Genomic DNA, 23,488 nt, shown 5'->3' with positions numbered 1-23,488 from the left:
GGAGCGATTGGAACTAAGATAGGGTCAGCCAATCGGATGGGGAAAGGGGGAGATCGGAGGAGGGGGAGCTGACCGATTGGGGAAAGAGAGAAAAAAAAAATCGCTCGATGGGTAGGGGGGTGATTGGAGGGGGAGGCCAAGCAAGTGAGGGGTAAAATACATGCATGTCGGGTACAAGACATGTAGAGGTTTGGGTCGGATCCGAGATCAGAGCATGGTTGTTCGGTGCAGGACGCGCAGAGATCCCAGCAACAGCAAGTATCGCCAGAGCTTCAGGGATCCCCGAATGGGACTTTGAGAGATGCTTATTCTTGGATGCTTAATTACATAAGAAGCTTATTCACGAGGATGCATCCGGGGGGCATCAACCTCCCCCCAAACCCTAGCACTCTCTCGCTTTTCTCTCTCTAATTTTGGTTAGTTAGATCACATGCTCTTATTCATGTACTTTTGTAATATGATAAGCTGTGTTTCATCTCTTTTGCTCAAGAATTATGCTCAACGTTTGATATAATCCATCTAATGTATGTTTGTGTACATTTCAGTTTATGAAAGCATGGACCATAAACCCGTCACTTATGAATTCATCGACCATATTACTATTGACACATAAACGTAGTATGAGGAGTCGCTTTGATCCTTTTGACAGGGCTGTCTCTGACTTTTTGAGAAAGTATGCCCCACACCATTGCGACAGGAGGGGGATGAATATCGAAAATGGGGCTCTTAACAAAAAAAAAATCATGATACAATATGAAGTAAATAAATGATATTTTTTTTTCAAAAACAAATGCATGCATTCAACACAACACCTACAAACTACGGAATCAAGCATGCATTCTTCTTTGTCTCGCTTAATCTCTAATGTTTTTTTCCTTCCCTCGATTGCAAGTTCGTCTTCGTTTCTTTGCTCTTGTTCTTCCCATCTCTTTCTTGTTCGTCCAGAAAAAATTAAGAAGAGAAGAATTTGTAAAGCTCGATTTTTTTTCTTTCTAAGGAATGGAAAAGGACCCACCAACCTCACTGGTCCCCCACTAGATCAGAATAGTTTGGCCCTTATAACGAACTGTTTGGGGTTTTTAATTGGGACCAGGCTTTTCTGGAGTTGAACTGCAGGGAGGCCTCTGCCGTTTCATCATAGCCATTCATCTTTGCATTTAACGATACATATTTAAAAAAAAAATCTAACTCTTCCCTGGAAGAGTTTTTTTTTGAAATATGAACCGTTAAAAAATACTTTTGGATGTCTAGGATTACGCAGACGACACTCTACAATCCAATAACAGACTGTACTGTAGAGAAGCCAAATTCTTTAATTGGGTCCTTTTTGGGGGTGTTACCTCTAACAATTAGGGGTTATAACTTATTGCATTTTGACAAGTCATCCACACAGTAACTCACAACTTTCACAATTTGTGTTACTTGGCAGATTCACCCCATGTTTCTCTCATCTATAAAAAAAAATACGTCAGTCCGATATCGGATATTCTTTAAACACTTGGTTGACTTCTACTTGAAAAAACCATTGGACGGTCTGGTCTGATGTTTGACCACACATTCAATTCTCTTATAATAATGAGATGATAAATAAGCTATGTTCTGTCATACTACCATGTAAATCATTCGAATTTAATGAGACTCCCATTTTGCGTCTTTTGGAGAATGGTCATTCAGTTCATGTAAGGGGACTTGATTCAATCACTCATTCATGCATCATAAAAGGATTGACTCTCTGGTCTTGGACAACAATTAATTATAGTAATACCTTTGTAGTAAATTGAAGAGATTTTTTTTTTGTTTCTTTATACATTCATGCACGTTCAATGTAGTGGTGGATGAATATGAAAGGTTGCAGATCAAATGAAAAAATAGAAAAGAAAAGTCTTTCTATTATTAGCCCCTTAATAATTAAGCATACAAGAAGATAACGAAAACACGTATTTCTGTATTTTTTTACACATTTTAATACACATTCACACACTTGTTATTGTCGGCCCAATTAGAATTTTCAAAAAAAAATAAAAAAGAATATGGAAGGTTGACTATTCCAAATCAGATTCTGTCTGAATCATTTTGCATGCATGTATATAGTTGCATGCAGATCCGGAATCTGTAGAAACAGAAAATCAGTAGGTTTCCTACTTAGGTTGGAATTTTTCTGATTCTGAGTACTTAACTCTCCCCCTTCTCTCACCCTTGTCACTATAAATATTGGCAAAAGAGAATTAGAATAGGCATAGGAGGACTCTTTCTAATTGCTCTCCCATTAGAACCAGCTAGCCCTCATCACCTTTCATATTTCAAGCCTTTCACTCTCAAGAACTCAAAACTATTCATCAGGGTCCCTGTTTCTTCTTCTTCTTGTTTAATGCTCTTGTTATGAGAGAGAAAAGCATGGAGATGGGGTTGTCAAAGCTATTACTAGTATTCTTTCTTTTCTCTCTGATATTCCAAACACCGGCTTCTGCGGTCAAGCAGGTATGTATATACGTACAATCGCCAAAATTCATCCTTTAAACCTCATGGTGTGACTTTGGCCTAACTCTATTATTGTGTTATTCTCATAAAATTAGTTTTCTTGTATCAACATTTGTTAATTCTTATTCTTTATCTAGGTAAAATATTTGAAATACTATAAAAATGAATAATTCAAAACAAACAGGTTTTTTGGATTTTAGTAAAAAAAAAAAAATGTTGTTGGTCATTATTTTTTTCCCTCACTCTTTTGACTGGACGAGTAGAGAATTCAAAAAAATAATTTGAGGTCAAACTAACCAAAGTTCATGTAAGACAGATATTTTTTTTTTATATAGAAAATAATCCATTAATAAAATTAGCCCAAATGCGTTACCAAAATTACTGATCTGTGCCTGTGGTGCTTGTTCTCCTGTTTCGTTTAGTTCAGTTTTTACTTTCAATAGCAATTTCGCCAACCAGTCCTCATTAATTTTCTTTACCAATTGACTTTTCGATTGTGTGATTTACAGTCTTACATAGTGTACATGGGAGTGCATTCACATGGGGTGGAAGATGCTATGGCTAGTGTTAGCAAGGTGAAAGAGTCACACAATGAGTTTCTTGCGTCCTTCTTGGGAAGGTAATTATATCAGTAACTTGTTATTCGTATCACACAATGAGTTTATACCCAACTTATATAGTCTCGCCATCACTAGATGTTTTTAGTATACATTTCGCAAGGTAAAATCCTGATTCCGTCCTTGTCCCTCACTGATTCCCTTCCCTCTCCCACCCCCTCCTCCGTCCTCTACTGCTCTCCGCTATGCTCCGAAGCCGACGCCGACCTCCACCTCTCCAGCGCCGAGCACCACCTCCTCTGCTCGGACCTCGCCCCGGGCGGTGACACCTCCGACCTCCGCGCCACGCTCCGCCTCCTCCTCCGCTTCGAGCGCCACAACCTCATTCCCCGCAAAACTAATCTGGTATTTTTTTTCGTTATCTTTTTGCTTTTTGTTATTTTTGGTTTATCTTTTCGGCGTAATTTTGGGTTAATCTTTTGTATCTAGACGGTAAATCAGAAAAGTAAATAAATGTGAACCCATGTTAGAAAAAAGTTAGACGACAAAGACACCACAGTGTAAGGTAATTTTTTCGTCTTGCTAACTTTTTTTTGGTTTTTGGTCGTAATTTTTTACTCTTCTCATCGTGACACATGATCAACCCAAAAAATATATCGTGAATCTAACAAATATTCAGAATAGATGAACTAAGATACCCAGATCAAAAAAATAAAAAATTTAAGGAGAATTGGGCCTCAGTTGGACAGAATTGGCGGCTTGATGAGCAATCGCAATGAATTGATGCACGAAGAACAAGATGGCGACAGTTTGGCAAGGATTAAGGGTGGCGCAAAGGCAATGGTGATGGCGAGAAGAATGCGAGACAATTTAGATTTGGAGTACTCCGGGGAGTGTGTGTTGGAAGAGGCCGTGTTGTGTGTGGTGCTAACAAATGCTGTGGAGGTGCAGGTTAATGGAGGTCCTCTTGTCGGGATTGCTGTGTACGATACGACCTTCTCATGGATCAATCACAGCTAGCTGCTCTCCCAATGCTTGTTACACGTTTCCGCTGCCGGATTATTCCGGTGGTGGTCAAGGTTGTGCATTCTTCGTGCTGCCACAGGCTGTGGCTGCAGCAGTAATGGGATTGAAGGGATGCAAAATGGCGGTTGTGATAATTATGAATCAACGGAAGGTAGTAGTTCAAATTTACTGTTCAATTTTCTGATTCAAAGTTGTTTTTATAGATAACTTAGGTGTCTTGACCAGCATACTGGCCTCAATAAATCCCTATCATCAATCCCACCCTCTTCAATACTATGATAGACATCATACCTCATATGAACTTTCAGAGTCCGGTTGGTTTGAAATGACAACAAAATAAGAGAAACAAAATCCTTTTGTCAGTTTTGGATTGCAAAGTAGGAGAGTATGTGTCTGAAATGGTTAAAGAGAGAACTCCTTTGTTATGCCATTGATGTTTCTATAAAAAAATTTGATGAAATGTAGTGATAAATGGTGATGAATAAAAAAGATAAATGTACGTGTCTCCTCTATCCGTATCCATGCTTCTTAACATCGCTTTATTGTCTTGTAGCGGCTAAACATGAATTCCACATCTAGCATCCTATAATGTTGGCTTGATCCAACCTTCCCTTCTTTTGAAGTAATTTGCAAAAGCATTTGTAGTTTCACATCTATCTAGGTCAAATTGTTTGATCATCCTAAGATTTTTCATATGCCAATATTTTTTTTCTTGCCTCAGGCTCCCTCTAATTTCTTTTTCTTTTTTTGCCTTTCACATCATGGAATTTTCGGTTTTGATGACCATTCACATGTTCTGACATATAAAATCAGTAATTGGTGATTGTGTTTTTGGAAATTTTGACTATTTCTATTAACGCTTTTCACTAATTAGAGGTTGAATATTTTTTCGTTTTAACTTGGGTCCCTCTCGAATTTGAATCATATAGCTCCATCAGTGTTTGATAGAGGTAAATGATAAAGATTTAGGTATACAAATGAATGTCTTTAAAAAGAAGAAGAAGAAGGTATACGAATGGATAGTAGAGAGGGAGAGAGAGAGATGCAAATAAATGAACAAGACATTAAATTCGATTAAAAAAAAAGGGGAAACTTTACAGCAACACATCCTAATAATCAAAATGGGAAAAAAAAAATCAAGCCCCATCGAGCACCACGTAGTGATGCTCTTAGAGCCATTAATAATTTTGCCACAAGTAGACTAAGCTTTCTATGACGGTCTAACAAAACCCTACAAGGAAACAAACAAGAGAATATACACAAACACTCTATCTCAAATCATCGGTCAATCATCAATCGATCTCTTCAGAGTCCTCTTCAGGTATAGTCTCCAATCTGGGTGATTCTTCAGGTATAGTCTTCAATTTGGGAGATTTGGAAGTCTTACCGGGTGAAATAACAAGAGCCGGTGCTGCCTCAATCCATAACATTAACTTCATAACCACTTTCGCCATCTAATTGACACGAGGGATTTTTCTAGCTCGAGTTGCCAAATAAATAAAAAAGAAGTTAATTTTTGTGGCTTGAGGAGAGAGAATTACGACTTATGTGTGCTGAAGTAAGAGTCTATTCTACAAAATTTCTTGAGTTGTGGAGAGAGAGAGAGAAAAGGCGAGTGCTTTATGGGTTTTTACGGTAGCTTTTTGCCCTTTTATAAGTGGGTTTGTAATTGGGATATGCACAATGTGAATGGAAATTAAAATAATGTACTTAGTGGCCAAGAAAGCTAATGGAAAGTTCCACACCAATAGATTTGTTAACTCCTTTCTCGTCGCTTGTTACTTACGAAAGGTCGTGTAGTTTTTAGATTAGAATATAAAAAATATGTGCAATTTTTTTTAAAGTTTTTTTTCACCAAATTAAAGTTTTTCAAAATATATGTTATTTTTTTATGCCAAAGTTGTAACTTTTCTCAAGGGGCCCATGTATAATTAAAAAAGAGAGGGAGTATTAAGCATGTGGAAAGTGTCAGAGCTATAAACTACTAAAATCATCCAAGGTTTCTATAGGTTACAGATTTTCTCTTCAAGCTTGAAAAATTTGCAAAAAATACTCACTGTCTCATAACAAAATACTCCCTCATCATAAAATGTTGGTGCTAGGAAATTCGATGGAGTTTTGACTGACATCATTAAATCAATATTAAAGTGGACCAACCTATCTTTCTTTTTTTTAGCCTGTAAAATGCTATTTTAACACCTCTACAGCTTTTCACAAGTTACAAAAGGACAGTGTGATCCATTATAATTAAGATTTAATAATGTCAAAATTTTCCCGTTGAGTTTCCCAGCAGCTAAATCATGACAAGGGAGAAATTTATTCCCGAGACAGGAGATATTTTGTAATTTCCCAAACATTAGGGGACAATCAATAATTTGTAGAAACCTTGGGGTGGGATGATAATTTTCTCTATAAAAGTTTGTTGTGGTGGTTGGGATAGTTGACCAAATGCGGCTTATAACATAAACGTCATGCATGATACCACCGCATTTTTTTTCCCTCCCTATTATTGTTATCATTATCACAAGAGAGAAAATAGAGTACATCACCAAACTTTTATCATCATTTTTTACTCCTACTTGGTAAATGGCTTGTAATAAATTTTACAATTGACAAAGATTGTTAGAGATAGAGGATTTAGCCTGAATAATATCACGTCAGCCATTAGCTTAAATGTTATCACGTCAGTCATTATCTAAGGTATGATATAATGAGAATAACGAAAATTAATAGTATTATATTGAACGTCATTGCTAACCAACGCTTTGCAGATGCTAGTTGACCAAAACGAAGAGACAAACGTAATAGAGTATATCACCAAACTTCTATCATCGTTTTTTTTTACTCTACTTGTAAATGGCATGGAATAAGTTTTACTCCTACTTGTAAATGGCATGTAATAAGTTTTACAATTGACAAAAAGCCCGAATGATACCATGTCAGCCATTACATACGGCATGATAAAATAGAAGTAGCAAAAATTGGTACTCCCTCCGTCCCATTTTTAAAGTTCAGTATTTTATTTTGAGTCGTCTCTTAATAAATGTCCATTTTGTACAATTAGTGGGTAAAAGGTTGTACGTTTTCCATTTTGCCCCTAAAATTATATTCCATTTTGAAAAGTTAGTGAGTAAAAGTGTGATGATGATGTTTTCATAGAGGGTAAATAGAGAAAATAAAGGTATAAGTTGATGTGAAATGTGTAATGATGATATTTTTTTAATAAATTAAAATTACGAAACATAACATTTAAAAAAAGACGGAGAAAATACTATTAGAGTATATTGAACGATGTTGCTAACCAATGCCTTGTAGACATTGATTAATTGATCAAAAACAAAATATCAATGCCTTTCGTTATCATCAGTCAACACTCGCTCACGCGTTTAAAATAACTACTTCGAACCTTTCTTTGCTCAACTGTTTTTCCGCTGCGTGTAAACAAGAGCAATCAGCTTGAAATCAATCTCCACCTTCGGATTCGGAGGATCAATTTCACTTTTAGGGGAAAATAACAAAAGAGGCTCCGTTTGTTTGACCATAAAATATTTTCCGACAAATCATTTTATCCATTTTCCGGCATTTGGATGTTGAAATCGCAAGTAAATTATTTTTTCCCGTAAAATCTTTTTGGGCTACGGAGGTTAAATGACTTGCGGTGGAACATTTTAACTTTGAAGATTCCACAATGAGATATGGTCCCATAACTTTACGCAGTGTTGTTCAAAGTTGTCCAGAGGGAGAACGAAATTTTAACCAGAGAGTTGTTGGTAAGTTAACACCCTTTCTTGATTCAACAACTTTCGGTAAATAAATGGAGAGAGAGAGAGAGAGAGAGAGAGAGAGAGAGAGAGAGAGATGTGCAAATAAATGGACAGGACAATGGAATTCCGTCGAGGAAAATAGGAAAATTTTACAAGACAGAGTAAGGCCTGATTTCAGAGCAAAAAATAACAGGATCAGGCCTAACAACAACTGGACCCTGCTTTCAGGTCCCATGGAATAAGTCCATTTTACAAGGCTAATTAAACTCTAGATCTACAAAACAAACAACTCAAAATCGCAAAACAACAGAATCTCTCTGTTTCTCTGGAAATCATCTTCATCCCATCAATCATCTTTATCTTCAGTAGATTTCTCTTCAGGTATAGTCTCTAACCGAGGAAAATCAGAAGCCTTCCTGATTGAAATTACAAGAGCCGGTGCTGCCTCGATCCGTAATTTCATCGCTACTTTCGCCATGGAACTGATAGCTAGAAGGGATTTTTTGTGGCCGGAGGAAAGAGAATTACAACTTATGGGTACTGAATTTCGGGTGTGTGGAGAGAGAGAGAGAGAGAGTTGAAACTTGAAAGTCTAGTGCTTTGATGGCTTTGTGGTTTGCCTGTTTATAATAAGTTGGTTCGGAATTGGGATTGTGAAAAATGTGATTGGGAAATTGATTGATTAAAATAGTACGAGTACTTAAGTGGCCGAGAGGGCTGCTGCATCGTGGAAATTTCCACACCAATAGATTTTAACCCCGTATTAGCGTTAGGCAGCATGTGTAAAGTGTGAGAGCTATGGGGAATTTTTTTGTGTCTGGATTGTGATATTTGACCAATCATGTCTTGGATGCACACGTGGAGTCACGTGCTGCATCTCAATTTCAGGGTTTTTAAGCACAAGTAAAAGTAAAGTAATACGAACTCACAAAGCATCTCACCGTCGCACGCTTGCACATTTGGAGTCGTACCGTTTCGCACTTTGCAATTTGCCGTTGTTCCACCGGGCCGGATCCGGGGGCTCTGCTGTGCCATGAGGCACAGTAGCGCCTACCCACACCCCAAAACTGTGCCGTTTTGAATAAAAAAAAAATTTAAGTTATCTATTTGCAATCCTAAGGAGCAGAAACGTAATTATGAGAGCTTTAGAGATAAAATTTAATTATGTTTCTTTAGAATAATATGATCAGAATAAAAACATCTTTACACTGGTTCAACCTGATTGAAAATTGGATCAGTTAATTTTTTAACCATATTTTTTAATATATAAACGTTCTAAAAAAAAATTAAGTGCTCAAATTTTTAATCCGTTTGAACAAGTACGAAGATTTTATTATTCTGAACATATTATTCTAAAAATGCATAATTAACTTTTGTCTTTAAAGTTTTAATAATCGTGTGTTTCTGTTCCAGAAGATCCTAAATAAAGAGTATATACTTAATTATAAGAGTTCTAAAGATAAAAGTTAATTATGATCCTTTAAAATAATTCGTTCAGAATAATAAGATCTTCGTACTTGTTCAAACGGATTAAAAATTTGAGCACTTAATTTTTTTTAGAACATTTATATATTAAAAAATATGGTTAAAAAATTAACTGATCCAATTTTCAATCAGGTTGAACTAGTGTAAAGATGTTGTTATTCTGATCATATTATTCTAAAGAGACATAATTAAATTTTATCTCTAAAGCTCTCATATAATCACGTTTCTGCTCTTTAGAATTCCAAATAGATAACTTAAAATATTTTTTTATTCAAAACGGCACAGTTTTGGGGTGTGGGTAGGCGCTACTGTGCCTCATGGCACAGCAGAGCCCCCGGATCCCACCAGGCCCACCACCAAGGTCTTTTTCTCTCTCTTAAAGATCGGCATATACATACAAATATACTTATGTTTAAAAACTTTTGGAAGCATACATGATATAAACCTTCTTGCATATGATGAAGTTAAGTTTTACACTTTTTGCTCGAACGAGATTTTATGTTATTAATTTATCTTAAAACTGCAAACGTACATAACAAATATAATAAATTTACCATAAATTATGATAAATATATCATATTCGGAAATTGGTAGGTAAGATAATAAATGAGAGGTTGAATGGAGAGATAAATAGTTGCAATTTATACTTAATTAATAAGGGTATAATGGGACTTCTTTATATTTACGGGATGAGAAGATAACTCACGATAATGTCATCATGAATCTAACGTTACGTTATTTGGTGCAGGTTCTAGAAGTACCTACTTTTCTTTTCCATTACTAGCGCTCGCAATCTCAAGTACCATTTAGTAACGAGTACAACTAAATTCATCCAGTAAATCCTTTTTCCCTTCTATTGATTCAAGAAAGAATGACTCGTATGAAGCTGAGAAAGTATCCAAACTAAGCAATTAGATTATAGAGACGGGCACGTGTAATTCATGTATTTTTAGGCCTAAGGAACAGAGCACAGAGTACGGATCCGCTAAACACAAATCCATGCATGCTATCGCCAATAAATATGAGCGTGCCGCGAAGGCCAACAAAATGCCTAATTAAGGAACAGAGCACAGTGTGGCGCAAAGACCAAAATATACAACAGAAATAGAAAAATAAAACTAAAGCTATGTACATCTAAGAGCATTTTCAATAGGCTAAGCAAATACTTCTTTTATCTATTTTAAATAAGATGAACCCCAAAATCATGTTCCAACAGACTCAACAAAAGGCTCGCCTCTTGCCATATTGCTACTAACTCGTCTGGACCAGCGAGGTACTGTTCACTCGGTCAGATTATTTTATCATTTTCTCTGTGTTTCTTGCAGCGCGTCCCACGTACAATTGGCCACATGGAGCATCTCTTTGTTTCTTCGTGGAGGAAGAAGAAAAACGGAGTCTTGTTCCGTATCTCCAAATAATTGAGATCTCAAGCTCGGAAGAGATGCTCCACGACAGCAGAATCGGTTTCGACGACAGCAAAATCGAACTTGGGTTCGGATCGATGGCAGAAACGAGCTCGACGATGGAAAAATCAAACTCCACGACGATGGCCGCAGCGGCAAAATCGAACTCAATGATGACGGAATCCGCAATCGAACTCGATTTCAGTTTGTAGTTTGTGGTTGAGTTTAATTTGTGAGTCTTCCGATTTCAGTTTGTGGAATTTTGATTTGGTCAGTCAGTTGCGGTTTCCGATTTGGGCAACGACAGTGCAAAATCGTTGCGTTCCATCTGGGTTTTGCGATTTCAGAGAGAGAGAGAGAGCGCACGCGATGGGTATAGCTGCTGGTGGGTGTGGTGGCTATGGAGGTGTCAGAGATGAGGGATGGTGGTGGAGGTGAGTGTTTTTCCTTTTTTATAAATCAAGGGAGTTTTGGAATTTGGGTAGGGATTTGTCCAGGCTATTGGGTAGTAAAAATATTTGGTGGCTAAACAAAGTTAAAATGTGCACTTTTTCCAGAAAAATTGCTTAGGATCCCATTGAGTCTATTGAAGATGCTCTAAAAGAAAACCTCAGCTAATCAAGCATGCAAAACGAGCCCTAAAACATAACCTAGAACAAGAATCAAACGTACATGCATATATTAGATTTGATCGGGGCCGATCGGAACAAACCAGGTCCAATCGAAGGACGGGAGAAAAGAAAATTCCCAATCGGAGGGGGAGGGGGAGGTCGGGAAAAGGGGGAGCAATTGGAACTAAGATGGGGTCAGCCAATCGAACAGGGAAAGGGAGAGATCGGAGGAGGGGGAGCCAACCGACTGGGGAAAGGGAGAAAAAAGAAACCGCTAGACGGGGAGGGGGGGGATTGGAGGGGGAGGCCGAGCAAGCAAGGGGTAATATACATGCATGTCTGGTACAAGACACGTAGAGGTTTGAGTCAGATCTGAGATCAGAGCATGGTTGTTCGGTGCAACACGTGTAGAGGTCCCAGAAACAGCAAGTATTGCCAGAGCTCCAGGGATCGCCGAATGGGACTTTGAGAGATGCTTATTATTGGATGCTTAATTACATAGGAAGCTTATTCATGAGGATGCAACCGGGGGGCATCAACCTCCCCCAAACCCCAGCACTCTCTCACTTTTCTCTCTCTAATTTTGATTAGTTAGATCACATGCTCTTATTCATGTGTTTTGTAATAGGATAAGCTGTGTTTCATCTCTTTAGCTCAAGAATTATGCTCAACGTTTGATATAATCCATCTAATGTATGTTTGTGGACATTTCAGTTTATGAAAGCATGGACCATAAACGTCACTTATAAATTCATCGACCATATTACCATTGACACGTAAACGTAGTATGAAGAGTCGCTTTGATCCTTTTGACAGGGTTGGCTCTAACATTTTGAGAAAGTAAGACGAATCTCGAAAATGGGGCTCTTAACAAAAAAAAATTCATGATGCAATATGAAGTAAATAAATGATTTTTTATTTTTTGCAAAAACAAATGCATGCATTCAACACAAAACCTACAAACTACGAATCAATGACGGATCTATGTGTGCCATATGGGGGTCACGGCCCCAGCGTTGTTTCAGTTTTTTTTAAATTTTAATATTAATATTAGTTGTTTTTTTATTTGTTAATAAGAACACCTAGATATTGTATTTTGTATTGAGTGTTATTTAGATATTTGAATGTTATAAGAATGTGTTCATTTTAGGTCTCAAAATCTAATTTTTCTCTTTGCACACAGTCTCCCCTTAATTTTACTTCAATTATTAATCTCATTTCTCTTTCTATTTATCTCCATTCATTACCTGAAAAACCTCCCTTAAAACCTAAACCAACCAAACTATTAGATTTTCGAATCTTGAAATTTCATAATCTTTTTGTCATAGTTCAGCCCCCGCGTTTACGAAATCCTGGTTCCGTCCTTGTACGGAATCAAGCATGCATTCTTCTTTGTCTCGCTTAATCTCTAATTTTTTTCCTTCCCTCGATTGCAAGTTCGCCTTCGATCGTTTCTTTGCTCTTGTTCTTCCCATCTCTTTCTTGTTCATCCAGAAAAAAATTAAGAAGAGAGAGGAATTTGTAAAGCTCGATTTTTTTCTTTCTTTCTAAGGAATGGAAAAGGACCCACCAAACTCACAGGTGCCCCACCAGATCAGAATAGTTTGGCCCTTAACGAACTGTTTGGGGTTTTTAATTGGGACCTGGCTTTCATGGAGTTGAACCGCAGGGAGGCCGATCTGCCGTTTCATCGTAGCCAGTAATCCTTGCATTTAACGATATATATTTTAAAAAAAATCTAACTCTTCCCTGAAAGAATTTTTTTAAAAATATGAACCATTAAAAAATACTTTTGGACTGCTCTGATTACGCGAATAGCACTCTACAGTCTAATAACATTCTGCGGAGAAGCCAAATTATTTAATTGGGCCCTTTTATATAGGGGGTGTTTCTTCTAACAATTAGGGCTATAACTTACTGCATTTTGAACACTAACCCACAACTTTCACAAAATGCGTTACTTGGCAGATTCAACCGGACACCCCATGTTTCTCTCGTCTACAAAAAAAATCTCGTAGTCCGATATCGGATATTCTTTAAACACTTGGTTGACTTCTACTTGAAAAAACCATTGGAAGGTCTGGTCTGATGTTTGACCACACATTCAATTCTCTTATAATAATGAGATGATAAATAAGCTAAGCTATGTTCTGTCATACTACCATGTAAATCACTCGAATTTAATGAGACTCCCATTTTGAGTCCTTTGGAGAATGGTCATTCAGTTAACGTAAGGGGACTTGATTCAATTACTCATTCATGCATCTCAAAAGGATCGACTCTCTGGCCTTGGACAACATTAATACCTTTGTAGTAAATTGAAGAGATTTTTATTTTTTTTTGTTTCTTAATTAATACATTCATGCACGTACAATGTAATGGTTGATGAATATGGAAGGTTGCAGATAAAAAAAAAAGCCCGGTCTTTCTATTGTCAATCCCTTAATATATAAGCACACAAGAAGACAACGAAAATACGTATTTCTGTATATTTTTTATACATTTTAATATACATTCACACACTTGTTATTGTCAACTCAATTAGAATTTTCAAAAAAAGAAAAGAAAGAAAGAATATGGAAGGTTGACTATTTCAAAAGGTTCATACAAATCAGATTCTATCTGAATCTTTTTGCATGCATGTATATATATAGTTGCATGCAGATCCGGAATCTGTAGAAACAGATAATCAGTAGGTTACCTTCTTCGTTGGAATTCTCTGATTCTGAGTACTTAACTCCCCCCCTTCTCTCACCCTTGTCACTATAAGGATGGGCAAACAAGATGTTTGACAATAAAGAGAATTAGAAAAAGGCATAGGAGGACTCTTTCTAATTGCTCTCCCATTAATTAGAACCAGCTAGCCCTCATCACCTTCCTATTTCAAGCCTTTCACTCTCGAGAACTCAAACTATTCATAGGGGTCCCTGCTTCTCCTTCTTCTTCTTGTTTAATGCTCTTGTTATGAGAGAGAAAAGCATGGAGATGGGGTTGTCAAAGCTATTAGCATTCTTTCTTTTCTCTCTGATATTCCAAACACCGGCTTCTGCGGTCAAGCAGGTATATATCCAATCGCCGAAATTCGTCCTTTAAACCTCCTGGGGTGACTTTGGCCTACCTCTATTATTGTGTTGTTCTCATAAAATTAGTTTTCTTGTATGATGAGCATGTGTTAATTCTTATTCTTTAGCTAGGTAAAATATTTTGGCAAAGTATTTGAAATATAAAAATGAATAACTCAAAACAAACAGGGTTTTTGGATTTTTAGTAAAAATTTTAAGTTGGTCATTAGTACTCCTTTTTTTTTTTTTCTCACTCTTTTGTCTGGACGAGTAGATAATTCAAAAAAAGAAGAAGAAGGTCAAACTAACAAAATAAAATTAGCTTAAATGCGGTACCAAAATTACTGATCTGTGGTGCTTGTTCTGCTGTTTAGTTTAGTTTTTGCTTTTGATAGCAATTTTGCCAGCCAATCCTCATTAATTTTCTTTACCAATTGCTTTTTTGATTGTGTGATTTACAGTCTTATATAGTGTACATGGGAGTGCATTCACATGGGCTGAAAGATGCTATGGCTAGTGTTAGCAAGGTGAAAGAGTCGCACAATGAGTTTCTAGCATCCTTCTTGGGAAGGTATAATTATATCCGTAACTTGTTAGATCTATGTTTTGTGAGACCTTGCTGTTTGTGTCGACTGTCGAATGTTCCTTTTATCTCTGCTAAATTGTTGTATGCGATGCAGCACCGAGAAGGCCAAGGAGTCGATATTTTACTCGTACACGAGAGATATCAATGGTTTCGCAGCGATTCTCGACGAAGAGGAAGCAGCAGCAATTGCAAGTATGAACCATATTGCACTTCCTACATATATGTGTCTCTTATAGCTTACAGTGGAGTGCTTAAAAGTTGGGATACGTTTTGCTTTAATGCAGGGCACCCGAATGTCTTGTCTGTGTTCTTGAATAAAGGGAAACACTTGCACACAACCCATTCATGGGAATTTATGTTGCTGGAGCAGAATGGTGTAGCTCAACACAATTCACTGTGGAGCAAGGCTAGTTATGGCGAAGATATCATCATTGGAAATCTTGACACGGGTAACTTTTTTTTTTCCTTTAGCGAAATCCTGTTTAGCATTTAACCTTCTCAAGGAGTGAAACATGATATCTCACACTTTCTTGCCGCCATGCTAGGGGTCTGGCCTGAGTCGGAAAGCTTTAGCGATAAAGGCTTCGGGGCCGTTCCGGCCAAGTGGAAAGGTTTCTGTGAGAACAACACGAGCACTGGTGTCCCGTGTAATAGGTATGCTCTTATTTCTGGCGTCCCGTGTAATAGACACCAACTTATCGTAGTTTCATTGCCAGTATTTAGCCAGTATTTATTGCCGGCAATATTGAAGACTACGATAAGTTAGTGCCTATGAGGTTGAGCTATCTTCCTTGAAATTTTCTCCCATATATCGCCATCCAAATGGAACGCAAAAAGGGGCAAGCCTATGTCTTAATACTTGCGCTGAATTTGCAGGAAACTTATTGGGGCTAGGCATTTCAAGAAGGCTTATTTTTCCGGTGGAGGTGAACTAAGCGCTTCTACAAACTCCCCACGCGACAACAATGGCCATGGATCACACACGCTGTCAACAGCCGGAGGGAACTTTGTTCCCGGAGCTAAAGTACTTGGCCTTTTCAACGGTACTGCAAAAGGAGGATCGCCTAAAGCTCGTGTGGCTGCATACAAGGTATGCTGGCCTCCAAACCCACTAGGTGGAGAGTGTTACGATGGCGATATATTGGCGGCCTTTGATGCTGCCATACACGACCGTGTTGATGTGCTGTCCGTGTCACTTGGCGGGCCGTCTACTGATTACTTTGGGGATGCCACTGCTATTGGGTCGTTCCATGCTGTGATGAACGGTGTTGTCGTGATTTGCTCAGCCGGGAATGGAGGACCAGGAGATTACACTGTCACCAACGTTGCCCCATGGATAATCACCGTTGGAGCAAGCACCACTGACCGCAAGTTCGTTACTCTTGTCAAACTACCAAACGGGAAACGATTTGAGGTGTCGTTCTTATATCCTCTCTTTGTATCCCTGCTTGGGAATTTCTTCTCTTTTTCATACAGAGTCCTTATTCTCTCAAATCTCATCCACTGTTTGTGCTCAGGGAACAAGCATTTCTAAGCCTCTACCGGGAGGACATAAATTCTATCCCCTTATCAGCAGTGCACACGCTAAAGCCAAGAATGCCTCGGCAGAAGAAGCGTAAGAATAATCTTTCTAAGGACTTCTCTTCAAAATCGTTAGCTATATAAGGAGTAATTTCGAACTTGTAACGACATTTTGACATTTTGTTTGTTTTAAATGTGTTGCAATACAGTATGCTGTGCAAGGAAGGAACACTGGACCCCAAGAAGGTGAAAGGCAAGATATTGGTGTGTCTAAGGGGCGATAACCCGAGAGTGGAGAAGGGCATGCTAGCTGCGCTAGCCGGTGCTGTTGGCATGATCCTCTGTAACGATGAGCCTGACGGCAATGAAATTATCACTGATCCGCACTACCTCCCAGCATCGCATATCAACTACACCGACGGTCTTGTAGTTTATGCATACATCAATTCTACCAAGTAAATCTCTCTCTTCCCCCTGCTTCTTGATCGTCGGATGTTGTGACTTGCCATCTCCTTCCATTTTCGTCTGAGTACCGTTCTTTGAACAGGGATCCGAAGGCATACATTACTGCTTCAACAGCAAAAATGCGCACAGAGCCTGCTCCTTTCATGGCCTCTTTCTCCTCCAAGGGTCCAAACTTTGTGACACCAGAAATCCTCAAGGTTTGATGAGGAATTATTTTCCTTCTCCATCTCATTTTGCCAAAGCCTGCTCCTTTCATGGCCTCTTTCTATCTCTCTCTCCACTCACAAATGTTTTTGTTGGTTTGATTATTTGAATTCAGCCTGACATAACAGCGCCAGGAGTCAACATTATAGCTGCCTACACTGAAGCACATAGCCCAACCGAGAACGACTTTGACAAACGTCGGACTGGCTTCACAACAGAATCTGGCACGTCTATGTCTTGTCCACACGTCTCGGGAGTAGTTGGACTTCTCAAGAAACTGCATCCTGATTGGAGTCCCGGTGCCATTAAGTCCGCGATCATGACTACAGGTAACGCCTGAATATCACATGGCCATCAGAAAGAAATGTATTACTAGTTCTTTCCTATAAAGGGAATGCCGTTTATATGAATTCCTCTGTCTTCAAATATTTGTGTTTTTTTTGGATCTTTACAGCAAGAACCAGAGATAACACTGTGAATCCAATGCGCAACGGCACCTCTATGAAGGCAACGCCTTTCAGTTATGGAGCTGGACATGTACGACCCAACCGCGCTGCACATCCCGGCCTGGTCTACGACTTGAACGCAAACGATTACTTGGACTTCCTCTGCGGTATCGGCTACAACCAAACCACCATCAAACTGTTTTCCAAAGCACCTTACAGTTGTCCCAGCAATTTCAGTCTCCTCGACTTCAACTACCCTTCCATCACCGTCCCCAACCTCTTCGGCTCGGTCACAGTGAGCCGGACAGTCAAGAATGTCGGTTCACCGGGTGTCTATGCAGCAAGCATACGCGAACCTCACGGAGTCTTGGTATCGGTGGAGCCTGATGTTTTGAAGTTTGACAGGACAGGCGAGGAGAAAAGCTTCAAGTTGACGCTGACAAATAAGAAACTCGGCGGAGCTGGAGAATACGTCTTCGGGCAGTTGTTGTGGTCCGACGGCCGCCACTATGTGAGGAGTCCGATTGTGGTTGCTTCCAAAGCCGCTTTCGTGAAAAAATCAGCTCAGCTGGGGGTTGCAGGCGGTATCAGAAGTGGGATTTAGGATTTTCTTCTGTATTATCTGCTGATAGATATATTTGACTACATTTATGTTGGTCACTTATGAAATTGGATGTGAAATGCAGAGGAGTTTTAGGGATAGAGAAGATCAGACACCTGGATCTTTGGTGTCCAAAAAGTAAAAACTCCTGCGTTTCTGTGTTGACGGGTTTTTTGTTTGTTGGATTTAAAATATAAAATCGGAAAACTCCTTGGCACAGAGGCACATGAATTTTCGGAACTGAGGAGATCGGAACCCTTATAGGGATGGCAATTACCTCCGACCCATCCCCGCCTCCAACCTCCCCGCCCCGATCCGAGTGGGTATGCTCCGATCCGATAAACGAATGGAGCGGAGATGGTATTTGCTTCCCTTGCCCCGTTTTAACCCGATCCGACTCTAATTATAAGTATTTATACTTTTTACATACATGTCTAAATAAATTTTACTCCATTTTGATATAATAAGAGCAATATACCAATTAATAAAACATTAGTTCATTTTTTTATTTTTATTTTTTTTAAAACTCTTATCAATTATTAATATTTTGTTTTTTTTGTCAAAACACTCTAAAAAAAAAAAATTAATCAAATTATTATGATAGAGAGAGACCCGATAATTTTCCAACTCCGACACCTCTCCGACCTCTCCCGTTTCAACTCCGATCCGATATAGATCCCTGGCCGTTTTTTAGTTTTGGGGTTTCAAATTTGGAGTATAGTTTTTACACATTTTCTGTTGGCAGCTGCAAAAAATGGAGATGAGAGCGAACGAGGACGTTGGAGTAGGCCAAGACCTAACCCCACCGCTTCAACCCCTCGCCTTCTCTCTCCACGATTCCTCACTCCTCTCTCACTGCTCAGCCTGCTTCTCTGCTCTCTCTCCTCCGCCCCACCAGTTCCCACCTTTCCTCCCCACCTCTCCCCTCACTGATTCCCTTCTCTCTCCCACCCCCTCCTCCGTCCTCTACTGCTCTCCGCTATGCTCCGAAGCCGACGCCGACCTCCACCTCTCCAGCGCCGAGCACCACCTCCTCCGCTCGGACCTCGCCCCGGGCGGCGACACCTCCGACCTCCGCGCCGCGCTACGCCTCCTCCTCCGCTTCGAGCGCCACAACCTCATTCCCGGCAAAACTAATCTGGTATTTTTTTTCGTTTTGTTTTTGCTTTTCGTTATTTTTGGTTTATCTTTTCGTTGTAATTTTGGGTTAATCATTTGTATCTAGACAGTGAATCAGAAAAGTAAATAAATGTGAACCCATGTTAGAAAAAACTTAGACGACAAATACACCACAAACACCAAAGTGTAAGGTAATTTTTTCGTCTTGCGAACTTTTTTTTGGTTTTTGGTCGTAATTTTTTACTCTTCTCATCGTGACACATGATTAACCCAAAAAATATATCGTGAATCTAACAAATATTCAGAATAGATGAACTAAGATTCCCATATCAGAAAAATAATTAATTTAAGGAGAATTGGGCCTCAGTTGGACAGAATTGGCGGCTTGATGAGCAATCGCAATGAATTGATGCACGAAGAACAAGATGGTGACAGTTTGGCAAGGATTAAGGGTGGTGCAAAGGCAATGGTGATGGCGAGAAGAATGCGAGACAATTTAGATTTGGAGTACTCCGGGGAGTGTGTGTTGGAAGAGGCCGTGTTGTGTGTGGTGCTAACAAATGCTGTGGAGGTGCAGGTTAATGGAGGTCCTCTTGTCGGAATTGCTGTGTACGATACGACCTTCTCATGGATCAATCACAGCTGCTCTCCCAATGCTTGTTACGCGTTTTCGCTGCCAGATTATTCCGGTGGTGAGTCAAGGTTGCGCATTCTTCGTGCTGCCACAGGCTGTGGCTGCAGCAGTAATGGGATTGAAGGGATGCAAAATGGCGGCGGTTGTGATAATTATGAATCAACGGAAGGTAGTAGTTCAAATTTACTGTTCAATTTTCTGATTCAAAGTTGTTTTTATAGATTACTTAGGTGTCTTGACCAGCATACACTGGCCTCAACAAATCCCTATCATCAATCCCACCCTCTTCAATAGGTTGGAATGATAGGAAACATATTGAGATGTTGAACTCCTTTTGCATGTATTTGAAACATCCAGAAAGGAAATTTTGTACTTGTCGAAATTCGTTTGACATTTCCAAAATCTTTTTGTCTCCTAGGAGACTGAAGCAAGATAGAAAACACAATTTTGATCTATCTGAGTTCAGTTTTTTGTTTTGTACAAATTTTGGAGCAGTGAGCAAGGCATATGGTCCGAGAATAGTTGTAAGAAGTATCAAGGCGATCAAGAAGTTTGAGGAGGTATCTATTGCCTACATTGACTTACTGCAACCTAAGGTACTTTGGTCTTCTTGCTATTATATCATTATAGATGCTTGATTATTTTTCTTTCACTGGAATGTGTTCCTCTTTTAATTTTTGAAGTAAATGAATAATTAGTGCAGGGTTACAAATTTGCAATGGATGTAGATGCACTTGCATACCTACTGAAGAATACTATGATAGACATCATACCTCATATGAACTTTCAGAGTCCCATTGGTTTGAAATGACAACAAATGAAGAGAAACAAAATCCTTTTGTCAGTTTTGGATTGCAAAGTAGCAGAGGTTGTGTCTGAAATGGTTAAAGAAAGAATTCCTTTGTTATGCCATTTATGTTTCTAAAAAAAAATTTGATGAAATGTAGTGATAAATGGTGATGAATAAAAAAGATAAATGTATGTGTCTCCTCTGTCCATATCCTTGTTTCTTAACATCGGCTTTATTGTCTTCTAGCGGCTAAACATGAATTCCACATCTAGCATCCTATAATGTTGGCTTGATCCAACCTTCCCTTCTTTTGTAGTAATCTGCAAAAGCATTTGTAGTTTCACATCTATCTAGGTCCAATTTTTTTCTTGGCTCAGGCGTTGAGGCATTCAGAGTTATGGTCACAATATCGTTTCATTTGTTCCTGTCAGCGATGTAGTATTTCTCCCCCTACATATGTGGATCATACTTTGCAGGTAAGAGTTCCTTGAATTATAATTTCCAATGTTAGTTGCATCTTGGTCACCCATGTGACCATGCCACAATTTTGTTCTTGTTTTCTTCCAATTTTTCTTTCCCACCTTTATGCTTTGGTATTCGCAGTGCAAATGTCATTATCATGCTGAACGTTTGCCTATTTTTTACCTTACAGTTCGTTACCTTTAAACTTGTATTTGTGTATCGTGCATCAATCCTCTATTTTGTTCCTGCTAGTTATATTCTGTAACAATTGAGTTTTCCTTTCAAAGCATGATTAGTGGTATTTTTTTCTGTTTCATGGATCAAACAAAAAAAAAAAATTTATTTCTTTAAGTCAAGTTATCCAAATATCAACTTACCAGAAAAAAGTAGTTATAGAAATCATTGTTTTTCAGAAAAAGGAGTTCTCTCTTCTTCTTTTTTTCTCTCTCTCTTTTCTTATTTGGGTATATTTTAGATTATATGATTTCTTTTGGGTGGAGAAAGACTTTTTTTTTTTTGAATTGCAAGTGCACGAGAAAGATAATCTTTCATCCGAGAATTTAACTATGCCCAAAATCTGTGACTGAACTTTCTAAATTAGCAGTAACACATTTAAAATCTTTTTTGTTGGCTAGGAAATTTCTGCTGTCAATTGCAGTTGTGCCAACCTGAGTTCTGATCACCACCACCTTGGTGTAGATGAGGAAATTACAAGATTCAGTGATTACGTAGATGATGCCATAGCAGAATACTTGAAATTTGGTAATCCCAAATCTAGCTGTGAGAAGCTCGAGAACTTGCTTATTCATGGTCTCAGTGGTGGGAAGTTTGAAACTGAAGAAGAAAAACGAAAGCAGCACTTTTGTTTGCATCCCCTGCACCATCTCTCTTTGACTGCCTACACCACTCTGGCTTCTGCGTATAAAACCCGTGCCAGCGATTTGTTGGCTGTTGATCCTGAAGTAGAAAAACTTCAGCTGGAAGCTTTCACTGCAAGTAGAACCAGTGCAGCCTACTCCTTGTTACTTGCTGGTGCAACAAATCATCTGTTTCTATTTGAATCTTCTCTAGTTGCATCCGCTGCGACTTTCTGGATATTAGCAGGTGAGTCCTTACTAAATGTTGCTAGAAGCCCAGTATGGAAATTGTTTGCGAAAGGGGGGTCAACTGTTGCAGAAATTCCATCTTGTCCTAGTTATAAATGTTGTAACTGTACATTGGTGGATAAGTTCGGAACAAGCTTTGATATTGGTCAAGCTCGAGCTGTAATGGTTGAGGACCTATCTAGAGAGTTTCTTAGTTGTGTCACGAGAATAACACCGAAAGTTTGGGCCTTTTTAATTAACAAGGGCTGTTTTTTAAAACTAATTTCAGATCCCATTGATTTCAAATGGATTGGGCGTTTGAAGTCTGTCAGAACATTGGGTATTGAATCTAATTTAGCTAATGCGGCTACAGAAAGCGCAGTTTCAACAGGTGAATCAGGGATATGTGTAAACCAAGAAAACATCTCTCTCTTCCAGCTTGGTGTCCATTGCCTACGATATGGTGGTATTTTATCGACCATTTGTTTCGGAAAACATTCTTACTTGAATGATTACATGCAGAACCTTTTATATGGTTAGAACAAAAATGATTTGTCCATTTTGGCTATCCATAAGTTGAAACATGCAAGTTTTTCGCACACTGACTGTGCTACGTGCGTGTATTCGGAGGTGGAAGCTTTAATTCTGGTGTGTTATGCTTGTATGGGTCCATGTATTGTCCTGAGACGCAGATACTGGTACTGCTGTTGAAGCAGAAGTTGAAGAATCAGCCAAGATCAATGAAAGATATGGTGAATGAATCTTTAGTTCTGGAAGATTTGATAATGGAGTATCGACTGGCTGCAGATCTCTTGATAGTGCACCAACTGGACTTGGGAGTTGGCGATGCAACTTTGTTTCCCAAGTTTGTATCGAAGTCACAAGATGTGGCAAAAAGAGTCTCCAATGGCTGCAGACTGGCAGCAGGCCGGGTTTGCATTGCATTATCTAGTTTATTCTGTCATTTTTTAAAACCTATTCCTCGGTGGCATTTTGCATGAAAAATAAACTAGTATCTTCAATTTGTACAACAGAACCACTGTTATTTGGTGTATGTTTTTTCTGTGTACGATGGGGTTTGTAACCGGTACAAGGCAAACATACAAATGTCTTGAGAAGCTGCGGTTAAGGATTTTATTTTGGACAAAAGATGACTCCTATGCTTATACATACTGATTCCATGGATTTC

The 23,488-nt window shown here is 38.8% G+C and overlaps 2 protein-coding genes and 1 long non-coding RNA gene across 7 annotated transcripts; all 3 read left to right on the top strand.

Annotated features, from left to right (window-relative positions):
- The first annotated feature begins 2,277 nt into the window (after positions 1–2,277).
- On the top strand, positions 2,278–18,260 carry LOC131325279 (subtilisin-like protease SBT5.4). Of its 2 annotated transcripts, none has more exons than XM_058357458.1 (11): positions 2,278–2,478; positions 2,988–3,097; positions 15,067–15,164; positions 15,257–15,421; positions 15,518–15,626; positions 15,849–16,386; positions 16,490–16,587; positions 16,703–16,948; positions 17,041–17,155; positions 17,278–17,491; positions 17,617–18,260. In XM_058357458.1, the coding sequence occupies exons 1-11, from the start codon at positions 2,380–2,382 to the stop codon at positions 18,210–18,212; spliced, it is 2,388 nt and encodes a 795-aa protein (XP_058213441.1). In that variant the 5' UTR covers positions 2,278–2,379; the 3' UTR covers positions 18,213–18,260. The 2 variants fall into 2 exon arrangements, with proteins under 2 accessions (XP_058213441.1, XP_058213442.1); XM_058357459.1 differs by lacking the exons at positions 2,278–2,478; positions 2,988–3,097 and adding exons at positions 14,176–14,384; positions 14,848–14,957.
- On the top strand, positions 3,229–4,218 carry LOC131325281 (uncharacterized). Its single transcript, XR_009199641.1, has 2 exons — positions 3,229–3,440; positions 3,777–4,218. It is a non-coding gene; the product is annotated as an uncharacterized LOC131325281 (long non-coding RNA).
- Positions 18,261–18,810: 550 nt separating the features above from the next.
- On the top strand, positions 18,811–23,332 carry LOC131325280 (protein SET DOMAIN GROUP 41). 4 transcript variants are annotated; one of them, XM_058357461.1, is made up of 6 exons: positions 18,895–19,350; positions 19,696–20,131; positions 20,458–20,558; positions 21,130–21,228; positions 21,850–22,318; positions 22,589–23,332. In XM_058357461.1, exons 1-6 carry the CDS (start codon positions 18,964–18,966, stop codon positions 22,837–22,839), a joined length of 1,743 nt encoding a protein of 580 aa, XP_058213444.1. In that variant the 5' UTR covers positions 18,895–18,963; the 3' UTR covers positions 22,840–23,332. The 4 variants fall into 4 exon arrangements, with proteins under 4 accessions (XP_058213443.1, XP_058213444.1, XP_058213446.1 ...); XM_058357460.1 differs by having other exon boundaries at positions 18,811–19,350; positions 21,850–23,332; XM_058357463.1 differs by having other exon boundaries at positions 19,208–19,350; positions 19,704–20,131; positions 21,850–23,332.
- Positions 23,333–23,488: the final 156 nt, after the last annotated feature.

The sequence above is a fragment of the Rhododendron vialii genome, chromosome 5a (assembly GCF_030253575.1).
Source record: "Rhododendron vialii isolate Sample 1 chromosome 5a, ASM3025357v1".
Classification (NCBI taxonomy): domain Eukaryota; kingdom Viridiplantae; phylum Streptophyta; class Magnoliopsida; order Ericales; family Ericaceae; genus Rhododendron; species Rhododendron vialii.
Note: the sequence above shows the minus strand (reverse complement) of the source record. Positions and strands in the feature narration are given on the sequence as shown.